Raw genomic sequence first — 16,985 nt, forward strand, 5'->3', positions numbered from 1 at the left:
CGGAAACAATGCTTGAGAATTTGGTATTTTATACGTAATTTTTTAAAATTTGTGTGTATGTGTCTTGTTTTATTATAGATGATATAGATCTTGGGTTGGAGATGCTGTGATTCAAATCCATTGCATCAACTTGGGCCTCGTTTCTTTCTTATTTTCTCTCTAGACAGTCTAGTTATTTATGTTTGGGCTTTATTTCATTTTAGGCCAATTACACTCTCCCTTGGGCCCATATTTCGAAGCTTTGATGAAATGTTGTTTTATCAAGTTCAAAATGTTGGCAAGCCCTTGTCTTACTTCTTAGTTCTTACTAATAGAGGCGAGGAAGATAATGGGGTTACCTGACCCCCTACGAAATCTATAAAACTTAGTTTACATGTTTACTTTACATGTGATTTGTCATTTGACGTGTAGTATTTGAATACGTCTGAGAATTTTGTGTTTGTTTTGCTTTAATTGCTTGTTACGAAATGGATTTTCATTCCTTTATGCAACATCCAAAAAGGTGTCACACAACCAGAATTATAGGTTATGTTTCAAAAAAGAAACACGATTTTCATTATCTTTTTTTGTACAAGTTAACAGAAAAACCTTTACACTTGGGCAAGTGAATGATGTGGAAAGCAATAACAAAATATAAAAAGTAGAGACATGCGGGGGTGTGATACGTACCTGAAAACCCCTAGTGAGCAAAGAATCTGTAAACACAACAGCTAATTAACATTAGAATAACCAAAGGACATAAGACAAAGACATGCATAAAAGAAAAGAGAGCATGAAACCATCAATATGGAACAATTAGCGGTCAAAATAACAACCATACTTAAATACATGAACAATGATAGAGTAAAACCATATATGTGACTTATGCCGTTTTCTATTTTCTCTGTATGCATCATCATCAAGTCAACGTTCTAGAAGAATATGTATAAAGATCCCGATTGAACACTATTTATTATTGTTCATCATTAAGTACTATAGACTTTTTCCATACAAATGTTTTTAAACTAAAGATTTCTTGCCAAATAAGATACTCAAATCATTCCAAACGCTTTAGTATTTGCCTTTTTACAACAACGATATTAAATCATCCATTCGTTTAACCAAAGAATTATCAGATAAAATAATATAAAATATTTTTTTTTTAATTCAAAAATATAAATGATATTTATTTCTCTTTTGTCAACATGTTGTTAGAATATAATAAGTGATTGAAATTCCTTATGAATATGTTTATAAATATGAATATAATATTACAAACCTTCTCCTAGTAACATCTAAACAAATAAAAACATACCATTCTTGCAAATAAGTACATAAGGAAATTACACCTACAATATAAATTGATTGACTTTCAAATAGAAAATGATATTAAAATGACTAAAAAAAAAAAAAAAAAAAGTAATAATAAAAAGAAAGCTTAACAGAAAATCGTATCTGAAGGAAGGAAGAAAAAAAACCTGTAGGCATCAAAAAGAATATTCCTTGAGAATTTAGGCTATTAATAAAGTACAGCGGGCTCCAAACCTCCTCTTCTTCTTAAACACAACTCAACACACAACAACAACAACACAACCACCAAAACAAAAACCAAATACTATGACTTACAGCCAAACACTCGGACACAACAACAACAACAACAACGAAAAGTACCAGATCTGCGAAGAGATCGGTCGCGGACGCTTCGGCACCGTGACTCGCGTCTACGCTCCGGCCACCGGCGAGTTCTACGCCTGCAAAACCATCGAGAAGAGCTCTCTCACCGACGATCTCGACCGCGCGTGCATCGACAACGAGCCTAAGATCATGGCCCTCTTGTCATTTCACCCGAACATCGTCCAAATCCACGATCTGGTCGACACGGACTCAACTCTCTCCATCTACATGGAGCTGGTCGATCCCTCCGTCTCGATCTACGACCGTTTAGTTTCCTCCGGGACCTTCTCCGAGTCCCAAACGGCGTCGTTCGCGAAACAGATCCTCCAGGGTCTCGCGCATTGCCACCGATACGGCGTCGTTCACAGGGACATTAAACCGGAGAATATTCTGGTGGATCTTAGGAACGATGCGGTTAAGATCTGCGATTTCGGGTCTGGGGTTTGGTTGGGTGAGGGAGAGACTACGGAAGGTGTGGTGGGGACGCCGTATTACGTGGCGCCTGAGGTTCTGATGGGTTATACGTACGGGGAGAAGGTTGATCTGTGGAGTGTGGGAGTTGTTTTGTACACGATGCTCGCTGGATCTCCGCCTTTTTACGGGGACACGGCGGAGGAGATTTTCGAGGCTGTGCTCAGAGGGAACTTGAGGTTTCCGCCGAAGGTGTTCAGGGGAGTTTCGTCGATGGCGAAAGATTTCTTGAGGAAGATGATATGTAAGGATGCTTCTCGAAGATTCTCAACCGAACAAGCTCTCCGTAAGTTTTTTTTTACATTTATCTTTAAAAATTAAATTCACATTTTTTTATTCATTTTTTTCAACAAATCCCGAATTTGCTGTCATTGATCCGGATTTTCAGTAAATTTGATCAAAGAAAAGTCAAATAATGTATTTATTTTTTTATAAATTATTGCAGGACACCCATGGATTCAAAGAGCAGGAGAAGCAGAGGAGAGATTCATCTAAGAGAATGAGTTTTGAAGAGAGATTCGGATATATAATAAATGGGAAACCAAGAGAATAAATAAAAGTAGTAACGGAGTAGTAATAAAGAGTTATCATCATCAGTAGTAGTGCTTATCGCCCTTTCTTGTCTAACAGGTGTGTGTGTGTGTCGGCATGTAAATTTGGGGGTTTGGCTTTGTAAACTCCGCCCTGACCAGAAGACTCTTCTGGAAGAACGCATGAGCTAAATAAAAGAGCTTGATGCCAAGCTGGATGGCTTGCATGCTGATAAGTCGTTAGGGTAGACGTTAGTGTAGAGTATAACGATCTTTTCCGCCTTTTACGGGTTTTTTTTTCCTTCTGGGGTGTGTAAAAGGATGAGAAAGCAGAGTTGTACTCTCTTTTTTTGCTTTATCTATAAAATAAGTTGCTATGTTCCTTTTTCTTGTTTGAATACTTTTATAACCAAAATTCACACATTCGATGATAACTAAGAGAATATGATGAATGATACTATTCTTTATCAAATTTAAATTACCTTGAAATATACAACGATATCACACATTCCTCTGTTTTATTTGATGATTATCTTAAAGACTATCATCTTTAACTTGATTTGAAAACCGATATAATTTATAAATCTCTGTACATTTATAAATTATATCGAAAATGAATATATAAATTTATAAATTTGAAAACCGATATAATTTATAATTATATGATGAATGATATTCTCTCCGTTTCTAAAAGTAGGATGTTTTACAAAATTTTGATGTTCTAATATATAATATGTTTTAAAACATTTGTGTCGAAGAGACGAAGGTTCCCACGGTTTAGAATAGAACGAAATAGAGAGTTCCGACTCTTTACGAACGCGAAATCTCCAATGGACCGGGAAGTCGGAACTAATAACAATTTTTATAAACTCAAAATCCAACTCTTGCGACAATAAAAGACTTATAAGATAACATGAAAAATGAGATTTTCATTTTTCTAAATAACTTTTACTTTATTAAAAACTGTGTATCTAATCATATTTTAATAGTTTATTTTGTAATTAGTTGAATAGCATTAATTTATAGTTTTAATGATATTTTTTAAACAAAAAGTAATTTTTTTAATACGTGTGTTTCTACCTAAACATCTTATATTTAATAAAAGAGAGAATACTATTCTTTAGCAACTTAAACTACCTTGAGATATACAAAGAAATCACATTCCTCTGTCTTGTTTGGTGATTATCTTAAAGACTATTATCATATGTCTTAACTTTTAATATGTTCTTTTAAATAAAATCACATATAAATAAATTTATAGAATTGAATAGCACTAAAATTTAATATTATTTACATTCCATTAACTGGATAACATATGACTATTAAAACATTCACAATCACTATGTAATAAAATAATCTACCTTTAACTTTAAAATTTATTCAAATACATAACCAATAGCTTCCATCTGGTCTTTGTGCATTTTGTTCTACAGTTTTGACACGTATTTAAACTATACCTACCCACAGATTAATCATTAATATGATTTCATGTGTTTGTTTTGTTATTGACATGGCATACTTGCTTTAGAGCCCCAAACTTTTTCAGTTAGACTCCACCAATTTTAAATTTATGTCCACTTTTATTTCAAAAAGAATGAAAACAAAACAAAAAAGCTAGATCAACTTTTTCACTCACTCACGTCTCTCATGTACGTTAAGATGTACGGTTACCTAACAATTCTGATCACATATCTAAGCCATTTTTGTCCTTACATTTGTAACGTCAGATTAAAAGGAAAGTTCAAGTTTTTCAAACATCTCCATATCTAATATTTGCCTGTCCCAAACATAGATTGTAGGATCTTTACACAAATAAAAAAAAAAAAGGTAAACTTTTGATTTTAGCATATTATTTAGCATATTCTTTCAAAAATTAACTCCGACGAAGATTCCAATCTCCATTAAGCATATGCCTTGGATCAAACCTCTAAGTATTCCTTTCTTGAAGCAGAACCGTGCTTACAGCTTAATGAAAAAGACATTTGTCTAGGACCCCCAAATTTTGTAAAATTTTAAGGGCCTCTAATTACAATTTTTTTTTACATGGTAGTTAATGTATCATTTTGGTTAGATTTTTATTATTATTTGATTCTAAATTCGACTTCTATTTAAAAAAAAACTAATTTATGATCAATTTTACTATATTTTATGTAAAACTATAAAGATTCTACTATTAATTAACTGTAAATATTTGATCCACATATTTCATCTTTGTATATGTTATGAATTAGATTTATTTTATATATTTATAGAATTTGATTAACAAATTATAATATTTTGAATATATAGTTTATTGTATTTAATTTAAACGCTAAGATTTAGCTTTTTAACAGCGACCAACATTTCAATCCAAAATTTGTATTTTTGTTTTTATATTACTAATTCATACTTTTGATCATTATATTATTTTTAGTTTATAAAAGTGGTGCAGAAAATTTTTTGACCAAAAAAAAAAAAAAGTGGTGCAGAAAATTTAGAAAATGTTTAGGTAATAAATCAAAAAATTTTAGTGTTATATTTATATGTTTTTTCAAAAAAAATATTTTATATAATTCAAATTTAAATAGAACTATTTTCAAAAAAAAATATCATGTAAATTTTTTTTAACTCGTTTCGGGGCCTCCAAAAGCTTTCGCACGGCGGAGACTCTTAGTTTTGACGTGACCTTATGGATCTTCCTGACTGAGTGGAAAATACCATAGCTTGATTAACAGTTTAAACATTAACATTGTTACTATCTCTACTTTCTATGTTCTTGTTCTTCCATTCATTAAATAAATGTGGCCGTATAAAATTCCCCTTTCAACTTAAAAAAAAAACTTATAAGACAAAGGACGCATGTATATGAACTGAATTATACCTATAAAGTTATATTAGATGACTAACCGTACGTTGGCAGTGTGTTGCATACTGCGTGATACTTACCATGCCCTAGGACATTTACATGCAGTATCAGCCCGAAACACTATAAATCACCAAGTCCGATTAAAATAATTAACCAAACAATATATCTGTATATATATATATTTTTTTTTTTGGTGATAATTTTGACGTGATCTCAAAGACTTTCTATACCCAAAGACTAATCACCAAGAAATCCATAGAAATCCGGGTTTTCTTGCTACTTAAAGCGTCTATGGGTGGCTAAGAAAAATCGAACTCATGGTGAAAGTTCCAGCTGAAACTCCACTAAGCCTAAGACCAAACAATATATCTCAATTAAATAAAGAACTCAGATCGATTGTGGAATTGTAATAGTTAACCGTATGTCACATTCACGTAATTGCGTTGCGTTATTTTAATGCGGTTAGATATATTGGAGTCTAGCAATGAATCCACTAAAATATTATTTTTGTAGAATTAATTCATTATTTATTATTTTTTGGTTGAAGCTTGCATTGCGTAAGAAGCAGAATCTTTCGCTGAAATGATTTTATAAACAAAGGGAAACAAAATAATTTTTAATAAATCAACTCGAATCAAATAAAACAAAATTTGGTGCTGGAAAGAAAAAGAAAACTTGATAGAAACAACGAGGGAGAGAATAAAGCACAGCACAACACTCTGGACCTACCCATTTGGTATGGTTAGCTTAGCGGATAAATATCTCATTGATGACTCTTGAGGTGTTGTAATGGGTATTGACTAGACCCACAATTCGTGGCGACTCGTAATTTAATACATGTTAATACGACTACTTTGTCCGATTACAATCCCCTTTCTGGAGAAACGCTTTTAAAACTTACCTTAAAAGTTTATTGACAAGAAATATGATGTAGTGACGTAGTTTCACGAAAAACTTTTATTTAGTAAAACACTTACATGTCATGCATAGAACGTTTCTCACCAAAACTGTGAATTTAATGCGCTCATACTAACATTCCTTTAAAAGAATTTTATATCATCTATACTTTTCTCGACGAATACTTTTACGTGATAAACCTTCAGCTTCAAATTCGATTAGTTGTTTATCAATCCTCTCAATATAATCATAGCATCAATAAAAATTTCTTATTCCTCTATACGTGTCTGTTAAAAACGGTAACCCATCTAATATATCGCCATTAAGTTGACAGATCCGTAGAAACGACAAAGCGATGAAACTTTAGTATGATGCCAAGTGTTAATGAAAGAACCCTTTTCTCCATACCTGCTTTAATGCATTTAGCAGAGCACTCACGTTCTTGAGAACCGCCTTTCATTGCTGAAAGAGGACGTTGAAAATATATTTCTAGATAAATGTGTCATACTCGGTTTTGTTACTGCTCGATGAGGTGATATCTGTTTCGAGGAGATTGAATCATTGTAAATCGTCTCGGCTTATTGTATTAGTCTTCTCGAGCAAACAATATAAACATGCGAGTGTCACCACCTTCGCCACCATGAGAACTCTACATTAGATGACCTTGAAGATGAAAAGAAACTTCCAGGAACAAACCACCAACAAATATCACGTGCTGGTCATATCTGGAACAACCTTTACAATTTAGAGGGTCAAATAACCTTAATTTATTTTATTATGCAACTATGTTTTCTGAATTTAAAGGAGCTGTACTTTTTTTTTATTTCACACAGTTATTGTTTTATTTATAATATGTTATTGATTCATTTTTTTCGATTTTATGTGTTAATCCCTTAAGTCAATAACTACTACAACGTGATAGGCAAAATATAAAAAAATATTTTCCAAAACTTCTTTTCAAATTTGCAAACACCATATTTTAAATTTTAATATTAGTGAACCCATTATAAAAAAATTTATGGCTTCGCTCCTGATAACAATCATACTTTTAGTTATATATAATTATCGCTCAAAAGTATACCTTATGTTATACATAATCATAATATATAATTTCAACATTAATATAAACATCTTATCCCGTGCAAAGCGCGAGTTACTATCTAGTATACTAGTTGTTTTAATATTAATCATTAGATTCAAAATTTACAATTTGGTACCTTATATACTTTTAAATAAGTCATTTGTATCATTGAAAATACATACTTCAGTTCAAGGAAACGTTCACACTTCAAATTTCAAAGCCATGAAAATTAAAAAAGTTAAACCACAGACATAGCAACTAGAATTTAGCATAACAACGCCGAAATATTTTGCCATTTTGCTAAAACCACACTAACGCTCATGTTAAAACACATGAAAGATCGAACTATTGAAATTTGTTAAGAGTATTATACTAAACTCAACGTTTTAGCCGATTCCTAACTCAACATTAGTATATCACTAAGAAACAAAATCATAGACTTTTGTGCCGTTGTGGACTTAATCATAGACTTTTGTGCCGTTGTGGAAGTGTCTTTTGAAGACGCGTCAAAGCCAAATACAAAGTTAGAACGGGACCCAATAATGACTTGTGATCAGCAACTTGACAGATCACGTCATGTGGTCGACGGAAGAATCAACTACGTGGTGGTTGATAAGCTATCTTTCTTAAGTATCTTTCTTTGGATAGTAGCGATTGCGTATAATATATTTTTCTTTGTCGACAATTGCCGAGAGATTGTTCAAACTGTTGTGAATTATTAATAATGGAAATAACAAGCGAGTAAGTGAGATGATGAATTTTGCATCTTTAGTCTTTGTACGAGTAATTCTCCCTCCCTAACAAAGCGAGAGAAAGCGTTCAAGACAGCCACGGCGTCCGGTGGCGCGTCCGAGCGCGTACCGGCGCCGTTGGCTCTCTTCCTTGTTATTCCGCTCAAGTCTTCGTGGGTTTATTCCGATCTGTCCATTCTCTCCGACATGCGCGCGGCTTTGGGTTAGGGTTTTGTTCCGGGAAGACCGGTTCTCTGCAAATCTTCTTCCTCTGGATTCGCGGCGAGGAGAGAGGAGGTAGGATAGTCAGATCTCCATTTTAGCGGCGTTTTGATCCGGGTTGTAGAGGCTTACACAGCTCTTGCATCGCCGATAAAGCTCCAGAGTTGCGGAGGCTTCTTTAGCTCTGTGGCGCCGGTTAAGTTACCAGAGCGTGGAAGCTCTTACAGATCCATGGATGCCGGCTTCTGCACCCTTAGTTCCCTTCTAGGGTTTAGTTTCTGTAGTTTTTTGTGTTGTTCACTTGTTAAGTTAAGTTCGTTCGGGTTTGTTGGATGAGTTTCTCGTCGGAGGCCGATGGAAGATATCCGGAGTAAAGGTTGTTGCTTGAGCGAAGCCTCCTTCTTGGTCCTCGTATTGAACTATGGCGGATGAGATCTCGATCACGATTGATCCTCTCCGAGATTAGGCGGTCCTGTGAGGTTTGGCGGTCGTGGTGATGAAGGTGAGGAGTCTATGGGCTCCGATGTAGCGCGGTGAATCGATGGGTGATTCTCCGGTGGTAGTGGAGATGGTGATGATGGTGCGGTTCGCGTGAAGGCGGCCGACATCAGTCTTTCTCTCTTGGGCTTTCGAGTTGCGGTGTTTGGTTTTTGGGCCTTCGGACCCGTTTAATGTATTTGGGCTTCGGCCTTTTCGTTTAGAGTCCAATGTTTGTTTTGTGGCTGTCGGTTGTTGGGTTTTTGGGCTTGGCCCTGATCTTAATCTTAATATAATAAAATTTGGGAAAAAGAAAAAAGTGAGATGATGATGAAGCCTTTTAGTATTTGATCTTATATATTGTCTACGTATGGAAACGAGAGAAATAGAATCTTGTCTTATCATTATTGATGTTCTTAAAATCACAACGAGTTACGTATTTATAGTGAAATGAAACTAACTACACGTAGCTCCATGTTTCTAGTAGACCAACACGTGTTATGATGACAAAGCCATCAAATGAATCGGTGGAGACTTGGATAATCAACATTTTACTGTAACATTCCCCCTTATTTATCCAACTTATATTACGTAAATCTAATTATGGAAAAACCTATTAGAATAAAAACCATGACAAGAAAAAAAGAGTACACTGCCGTAATTTCCCCCTGAAAATAGTGGTCCTAGCTTTCTCGTCACAGGTCACGTAAATGTCACATCCCGATATCATAAACGTATTTTCTGAACGTTGTAGTGGGATGAGCCTTTGTGAACAAGTCAGTCGGGATTGTCGCATGACCGTACATACTTGATGTCCACCTTTTTATTTTTCTCGAGCTCCCATATGTACGAGAAAAATCTTGGAAAGATATGCTTTATTCTGTCGCTTTTGATGTAGCCTTCTTTGAGTTGAGCGACACAAGCCGAATTGTCTTCAAATACTTTCGTCGGCTCTTTCTCATTGACTATTCCGCTTGATTCTTGTATGTGGTGACTCATTAACCGAAGCCACACACATTCTTGACATGCTTTGTGAAACGCAATAGTTTCTGCTTGATTCGATGATGTCGCAACCAGAGTTTGTTTCTGGGACAACCAAAAGATCGCGGTTCCACCAATTGTAAAAACATAGCCGGTATGTGTTCGACTTTATAAATATTATATATCTGCAAAACCATACCAAACTCGGGTTTTCTAGGATAAATCAATCCCAAATCAAAACGTACCTTGGAGAGAACAAATATGTTCTTGACGCCGTTCTAATTTCCATAAATAGGAAATGAGCTATATCTCACAAAGACATTAGTGTCTAAAAGTATATTTAATCAAATACAACTCGCAAGACATATAAGCTCACATATGCTTTATTATCATTAGCATTTCCAAAGTACTTATTTATGTAAGATCTTACCAGGATCTTTTAAAAAAACATCTCTTTTAACATCGAGAGATCTACCAACCATTGGAGTACTCAAAGGAGTCGTTTTATCCATATAAAAGCGTTTCAATAACCTTTTCGTATAGTTTGATTGATGCACAAATATTCTTTCTCGGAGATGCTCTATCTGGAGCCCAAGACAAAACTTTGTCTTGCCGAGATCTTTCATTTCGAACTCCTCTTTCATATGAGTTCGAGCATCATCAACCTCCTTTTGAGTTCCAATTATTTTCAGGTCATCAACATATACAACAATGATCATAAAGCCAGATGATGATTTCTTTATAATATGTATAGTGATCTCTGTAACTGACCGAACAAATCTCCCTGGATTTTTCTTTCAATGCCCCTGGCATTTTCAATCTCTCAGGAAGTTTCATATATATATCGTTATCCAACGATCCATACAAATATGCAGTCAAAACGTCCATGAGATGCATTTCAAGATTTTTAGACGTTGCTAGGCTCATCAACAATCAAAACGTAACTGCATCCATTACCGGGGAATATGTTTCCTCAAAATCAATTTTCGGTTTGTGAGAAAAACTTTGGGCAATTAATCAGGCTTTATATCGTGTTACTGTTCTCACGACTACCCATTTATATTTATATTCTCAGGCGTTATGACTATAGGTCCAAAGACATTTTTTTTATTCAGGGAGAATAATTCAATTTGAATGGCCTTCTGCCACTCCTCCCAATCATGTCTTTTTAACATTCCAAAATGGACCTTGGATCGGGATCATCACTTTTATGATTGATCTCTTTGGACAGAAAAGGAGAACATTCCATCAACGTCTTTTATCTTAATAATTTTTTTTTCATCAAGGGTGAAGTTGATGGAAATCTCATACTTTTCTGTTCCCTTTTCGTCATCTGGATCATCTTTATTTGGTTCATCTTGACCCTTTTCATCTATGCCTTCTTACAGACATTTTTCAGTATCAGAATCTATGCCTTTTTTCAGACATTTTTCAGTATCAGGTTCTTCTGGAACCTTTCCACTTATGCCTTCTTTCAGACATCTTTTAGTATCAGGTTCTCTTTGAACCTTTCCACTTATGTCTTCTTTCAGACATTTCTTAGTATCAGGTTCTTCAGGAACCTTACAACTTTTCTGATACACTAAATATGAATCTTTGCTACTGCCAAGTTAACAGTTGTGATTATAGTACTTTAGATTCAATCTAGAGGACCAGTCTACACTTTACTCTTATAAATTTCAATGACAAGCTAAGAAGAAAATGGTTTTCAATTCAATTGGTGACGCGGAAAACAAGTAAACTAGAGTTTGATTCAATTTAACAAGAAGCTAGCGTAGGGTATTTCATTGGGTGTTGAGCGAGAGCCAAACAATTATTCAAGCGCGATGCAGTGCTTTCTAGAACTCGGATCACTCAGCTGGAACACCCCACTGTCGTGGTGGTGATCTCTTTGCTGGTCGATCCCATCATCAAACTGTCGTTGAGATGAGAAACGACTGCAAGCCTTAGAGATTAGGTTAAGCTCATTCAATACATGTCAAGCTATCTCCTAAGCGGTTAGCTAGGCGATAAACTTAGGATCTAACATCAAGTGATCAGATTAATGGAAGCCTTAAGAATAGTATGGATGAAGAATAATCAAGAATAGCTTATCTATGTTTAGCTCATATTTCAACACCCTAAAAACCCTAGGCGAGCTAGATCACTACTCAATCATGATGCAAGCAATCAAAGACATAGATCCTGAATGAAACTGCATAATAAAAGAGATAGAAAGAGGGTTCAGGATAATCTTCTCTATGGTGAGAGAGATGGAGCCTTCTCCCTTTACAATCCAAAAGCACAAAAGTCTCCAATGGTTTTCTTCTGTCTAGAATAGCGTAGAATGGCAAAGAGAAACAGAAAATATGATATATCAAAGCCACAGACGTCTGGGAGAGAAAATAGGGATAATTAGGGCAAATCCCGTAATGATTGTAGTTTCCTTAAAAATCTCTGCCGCTAGAACACTCACTCGGAACAGTCATCAAGACTGTTCTGCGTGAAAACCACCAAATTGCATTGTTTTCTGCCTCTTTTGTTCCAGCTGGTCCATCTCCCATCCAATGCAAATCCAGACCTGTAATGACTCCAAAAGGACTAGAAAGACTCGATAAAGACTTGAAAACCAATTTAAAAGCATATATACAAGATGTATAAAACATCATATATCATTTTCTTAACCAATTTCTTTCAGAGATTTTTATCTCTAGAACCCACTATCCTCCCCTCTTTAACTGAACCCTAGGTTCATTTATTTTGTTATCATCACTTTGTCTTTTAGGAACATCAACTCTTGATGGAACATTTTCAGCGGGTATATCATGTCGTATCTGTGAACACATCTGATAACTGGTTTGCAAATGCACAATTTTCTGAACTTCCAGCTCTCTTTGATCCGTAGGGGGATCAAGGTGTAACAACAACTATGTACACCATGTAATCTCTTTAGGAATTTCTCAAATTCCTCCCCCTAACGCTAGAAATTCATCTTCATTAAAATGACAATCGGCAAATCGTGTCGTAAACATATCACCAGTTACCGGTTCAAGATACCTTATATACGGCTTGTTCTAACTCTTCCAGAGTTTTATACATTTCCGAGAGCTTCTTTAACTCTCCAGGGACTACAAAATATCAAGATGCAACTCAAGTCATTTTTGTCCTGCCAGACATTTCAATATATTGCATCTATTTTAAATTTTCTCCAGTGACCTCGGAACAAGCCGTTTTTCATAACTCAAGGCCATCTTTCATTTCATTCTCTGGAGAACTATACCTTGGACTTTTGGTCCAAAAATCTCTCGTTTTTCTAACGAGCTTTATATCGAATTGATGGCCAATCAATTCACTCTACCCTCATACATAGAGGTAGATTCATAATCCTTATTTATATAGCGCTTTTTCATTTTATTGTCGGCAATCTATTTTTTCTTTGGTTCCATCTTTTTACCTGTACTTATATGGTTAATCGAGATCTCTTTATCATCATCAATGATTTATCCAGGTACCTGACTATTATATTAACCATATCAACGATCTCATCATGAGATTCATCCTCTATTTATATTTTTGCTCATTTTCGAGGACTTTTTGGAACCAAAATGGTCTATCACGTCTTTGGCGTGCCATAGACTCATATATCGTCCTTTTAGGATACTATTTTCTTATTGGAGCATTTTCAGCTGGAATATAAGATTTCATTATTTCATCAAAATGTCTGGCATGCATTTTGTAAATGGATTATCCTACTTTTCATTGTAATCCATTTCACATATCTCATTCCATCAGTTTATCATATGCTACTAGCAGACTTGCGAGCATATTTCTAATTATCCATATACTTTATCCCTCTGGATTGTATATGTCTTTATTACGTGCACAACTGCATGTTTACACCCGATCATGGAGATCATCTTACTTGAGTTTACTTTATCAAGTTATTTTTCAAGTGCGAACATAATTTTTTCAATGTTCCACTTACTAGGATTCTTTAATTTTCCCCCTCGAGATGATGACACTTCATGTCTAAAATCTCGTACTGAATCCCACTGTAGAACCAATAACATATTCAGTTTTCCCATTTGGGATGAATTATGTTTCAAATCCTTTAGAGTGAGATCTTAATTTGGGGTCTGCTTAAAGAAATTATATATTGTGAACTTGTTTGATGATTCATCACCCATGATGGTTTCCTTTATTTTTCTAACATGCTATATGTGAAAAACTTCTGGTTTTTCAACATTTCACAATAATGTCGATAACATTATTGGAGATGACTATATCAGTAAACTTCAGGTTTACCATTCATTTATAATTTTGCCATCTTTTTCTTATGCATGTCTTTTCATCATAAGCACTTCTAGAGCCAATAATATGTTTATATTACTAGATACTATACTTATTTAATTTGAGAAAGAAAAGATATTTGTTACCTTTAGTAGTCATGACGATGACCCAATACCTGTCAGGTATATTTATCTTCATCCTGAATCTCAAAATCTTATTCAGGAAGATAATTCTCATATCATATCAATATTTTATTTTCATTTTCTGAACCAACCAGAAAATTTGAATCATCAAGATGAGTATTCAAGCTATGAAAAATGGTTCGAGCTCATAAGAGACGAAGTTTAATATACTTTCTTTCTCTTTTCTTTTTTTTTGATTCTCGATATAGATTGACTAAATATTTGGCGTACGACAACTACGTACCCAATTTTCTTTCTGGCCGTATCTATAGAAAACATTTTATGTTTGCCTTTTATCACCCGACTACTTTCATTTTCGTGGGAGTTCTTATTATTCTCATAGGGACGGAATCTTCTTCCTCGTCCTCTTCCACGACCATAATAGCAGTTTCAACCGCATCTACACCCTCGTCTTTTTCTAGTAGGACCGACTTGATGGCTTAGTATCATGATTTCATTTTTCTTTTCAGTTTACTCGGAGAATTTACATCAATTTCGATCCTTTCTTTCAAGGATTTAATTATCAAAGATCTTCTAGATTTTTTCTCGTGATACACCTCATTTTATAAACCATCATTAAAGTGGGGTAAAATATCATGGTTTTTCTTTTTCTCATCCGATATCGTTTCAACTTATCGATGATTTCTCAAATCTCATTTTCTCTCAAGTGCATCTTTGCACCCACTGCCCAAGTCTTATAATTATTTTTCGTAATATTGAGGGCATTTATTTTGAGCTTTGTCAAATTTGACATGATAACCGTATTCATAGAATAATATATAAAGACGGAAAATTAAATGTATAAATTAAAAGCATAAAATAAATGCATAAATTAAATTACAGAAATTTAAAGAGCATAAATAAAATTGGGAGGTTTAGCCTACCACATTATTCGAAGAGTCACAGATTACCATATTGATCATTTTTTTTAAAGTCCGAGGAAACATGGTCTACCGTTTTGACTTTTACTTTTTTTAAGGTCCGAGGAGACATAGTCTGTCATTTTTGACCTTCTTTTTTTTTATTCACGGAGGCAAAGCCTACCACGTGTTTCTCTGATTGTGAAAGCATAGCCTACCATAACGATCAGTCGGGAAAGACAACGCCTATCATCCTGAAAAATAGACGGAGAAGGCCTAGTCTCTCACTCCGGAACAATAATAAACTTTAAATAATTTGAATATATTGGACAACATAAATTTAAACATTACCTTGACTGGTTTAAAAATTTTCGGATTGATAAACTTCAGTTGGCCAAAGCTTCGTAACGTGTTGTGAATTATTAATAATGGAAACAACGAGCGAGTAAGTGAGATAATGACGAAGCCTTTTAGTATTTGATCTTATATATTGTCCTATGGAAACGAGAGAAATAGAATCTTGTCTTATCATTATTGATGTTCTTAAAATCACAACGAGTTACGTATTTATAGTGAAATGAAACTAACTACACGTAGCTCCATGTTTCTAGTAGACCAACACGTGTTATGATGACAAAGCCATCAAATGAGTCGGTGGAGACTTGGATAATCATCATTTTACTGTAACACAAACAATTTAATAGCCCCAGAAGTCAGAACAGAAAAATCAATCACGTGGTGCATAAACTATCACCCGGTAACCAATGTACTCGAGAAAAAAACAAAGGAAAAATACCGATATATAAACTAACTCATATGGTCGTTGAATACTCATTCCATGGATTAAAATTTGGATTAACTGGTATGAATTTAGCTAGGTAACACATTAGTATTGGGGATATTATGCATCAACAGATATTGAATGATATTAACTATTGCACTTACTTAAATAGTTAAATTTGACGTGTTTTGTCTTTATGACACACCGTACGTCTGAAATAATCAGCCAGGTTTATGCCGTTCATGTCCTGATAAAAAAGATACACTATCTTAGCATAAGCAACATTAGTGTCGGAAACATATTAAAAAAAGAGAGTTTGATATTATTTTTATTTTGTCATTAGGTAGATAAGAAAGAGATCAAATAAATCTAATATCAATATTGATTTGTTGTTCATTATACAGTAACTAATTTAGAACTTGAGACATATTATGTTTAAAGAACTTGGTTTACCGCCGAACTGAAACTTTTGGCTGTACGGTGTATATTGGACCATTAGTTAGTTGTATCAGATATGACATGCAATCATTGGTTCAGGTTTAAATGCAGACTATATATTAAGAGTAAGATTGGTAACTGAAAGTAATCTACTAATACTAGAACCATAGTAATGCATGATCACTTGCTGCCATTCTAATTATGAAAAACCACAATACACGTAAATGTTTTATATTTCTAGAATTAGTTTTTGCTTTGCATGTAAACGCAAATGCATCGCTTTAACGAGATGTTTATTCACATACCTTCGCATGTTTGTTATCCACACTTACCTTCAGCACTAACCAACATAAACATAGCCCAAAAGGAAACCTGACCATATCCACAGCCACACACGTGTCTTATATTGCTTAATTTGCACAATGCGACCATTTCTCCTTTGTATTTTTCACAGCTACAATCACAACAGAATGATAGCATGTGACATGAGAATTGAGGGATATACGACCATAGTAAATATCCTTTCACATATTTCCGCCACAAATGATGACAAACAAGCAAACTTGC

The 16,985-nt window shown here is 34.4% G+C and overlaps 1 protein-coding gene across 1 annotated transcript; it reads left to right on the forward strand.

Moving 5' to 3' along the window:
• The first annotated feature begins 1,527 nt into the window (after positions 1-1,527).
• On the forward strand, positions 1,528-3,035 carry LOC106343933 (phosphoenolpyruvate carboxylase kinase 1). Its single transcript, XM_013783293.1, has 2 exons — positions 1,528-2,410; positions 2,570-3,035. Exons 1-2 carry the CDS (start codon positions 1,597-1,599, stop codon positions 2,617-2,619), a joined length of 864 nt encoding a protein of 287 aa, XP_013638747.1. The 5' UTR covers positions 1,528-1,596; the 3' UTR covers positions 2,620-3,035.
• The last annotated feature ends 13,950 nt before the right edge of the window (positions 3,036-16,985 follow it).

The sequence above is a fragment of the Brassica oleracea genome, chromosome C5 (genome assembly GCF_000695525.1).
Source record: "Brassica oleracea var. oleracea cultivar TO1000 chromosome C5, BOL, whole genome shotgun sequence".
Classification (NCBI taxonomy): Eukaryota; Viridiplantae; Streptophyta; class Magnoliopsida; order Brassicales; family Brassicaceae; genus Brassica; species Brassica oleracea.

Excerpts from the sequence above, each read along its gene's own strand:
- LOC106343933 (XM_013783293.1), top strand. The coding sequence starts at position 1,597 with ATGACTTACAGCCAAACACTCGGACACAACAACAACAACAACAACGAA. Across the intron at positions 2,411-2,569 it reads CTCAACCGAACAAGCTCTCC|GACACCCATGGATTCAAAGA; the intron begins GTAAGTTTTTTT and ends AAATTATTGCAG.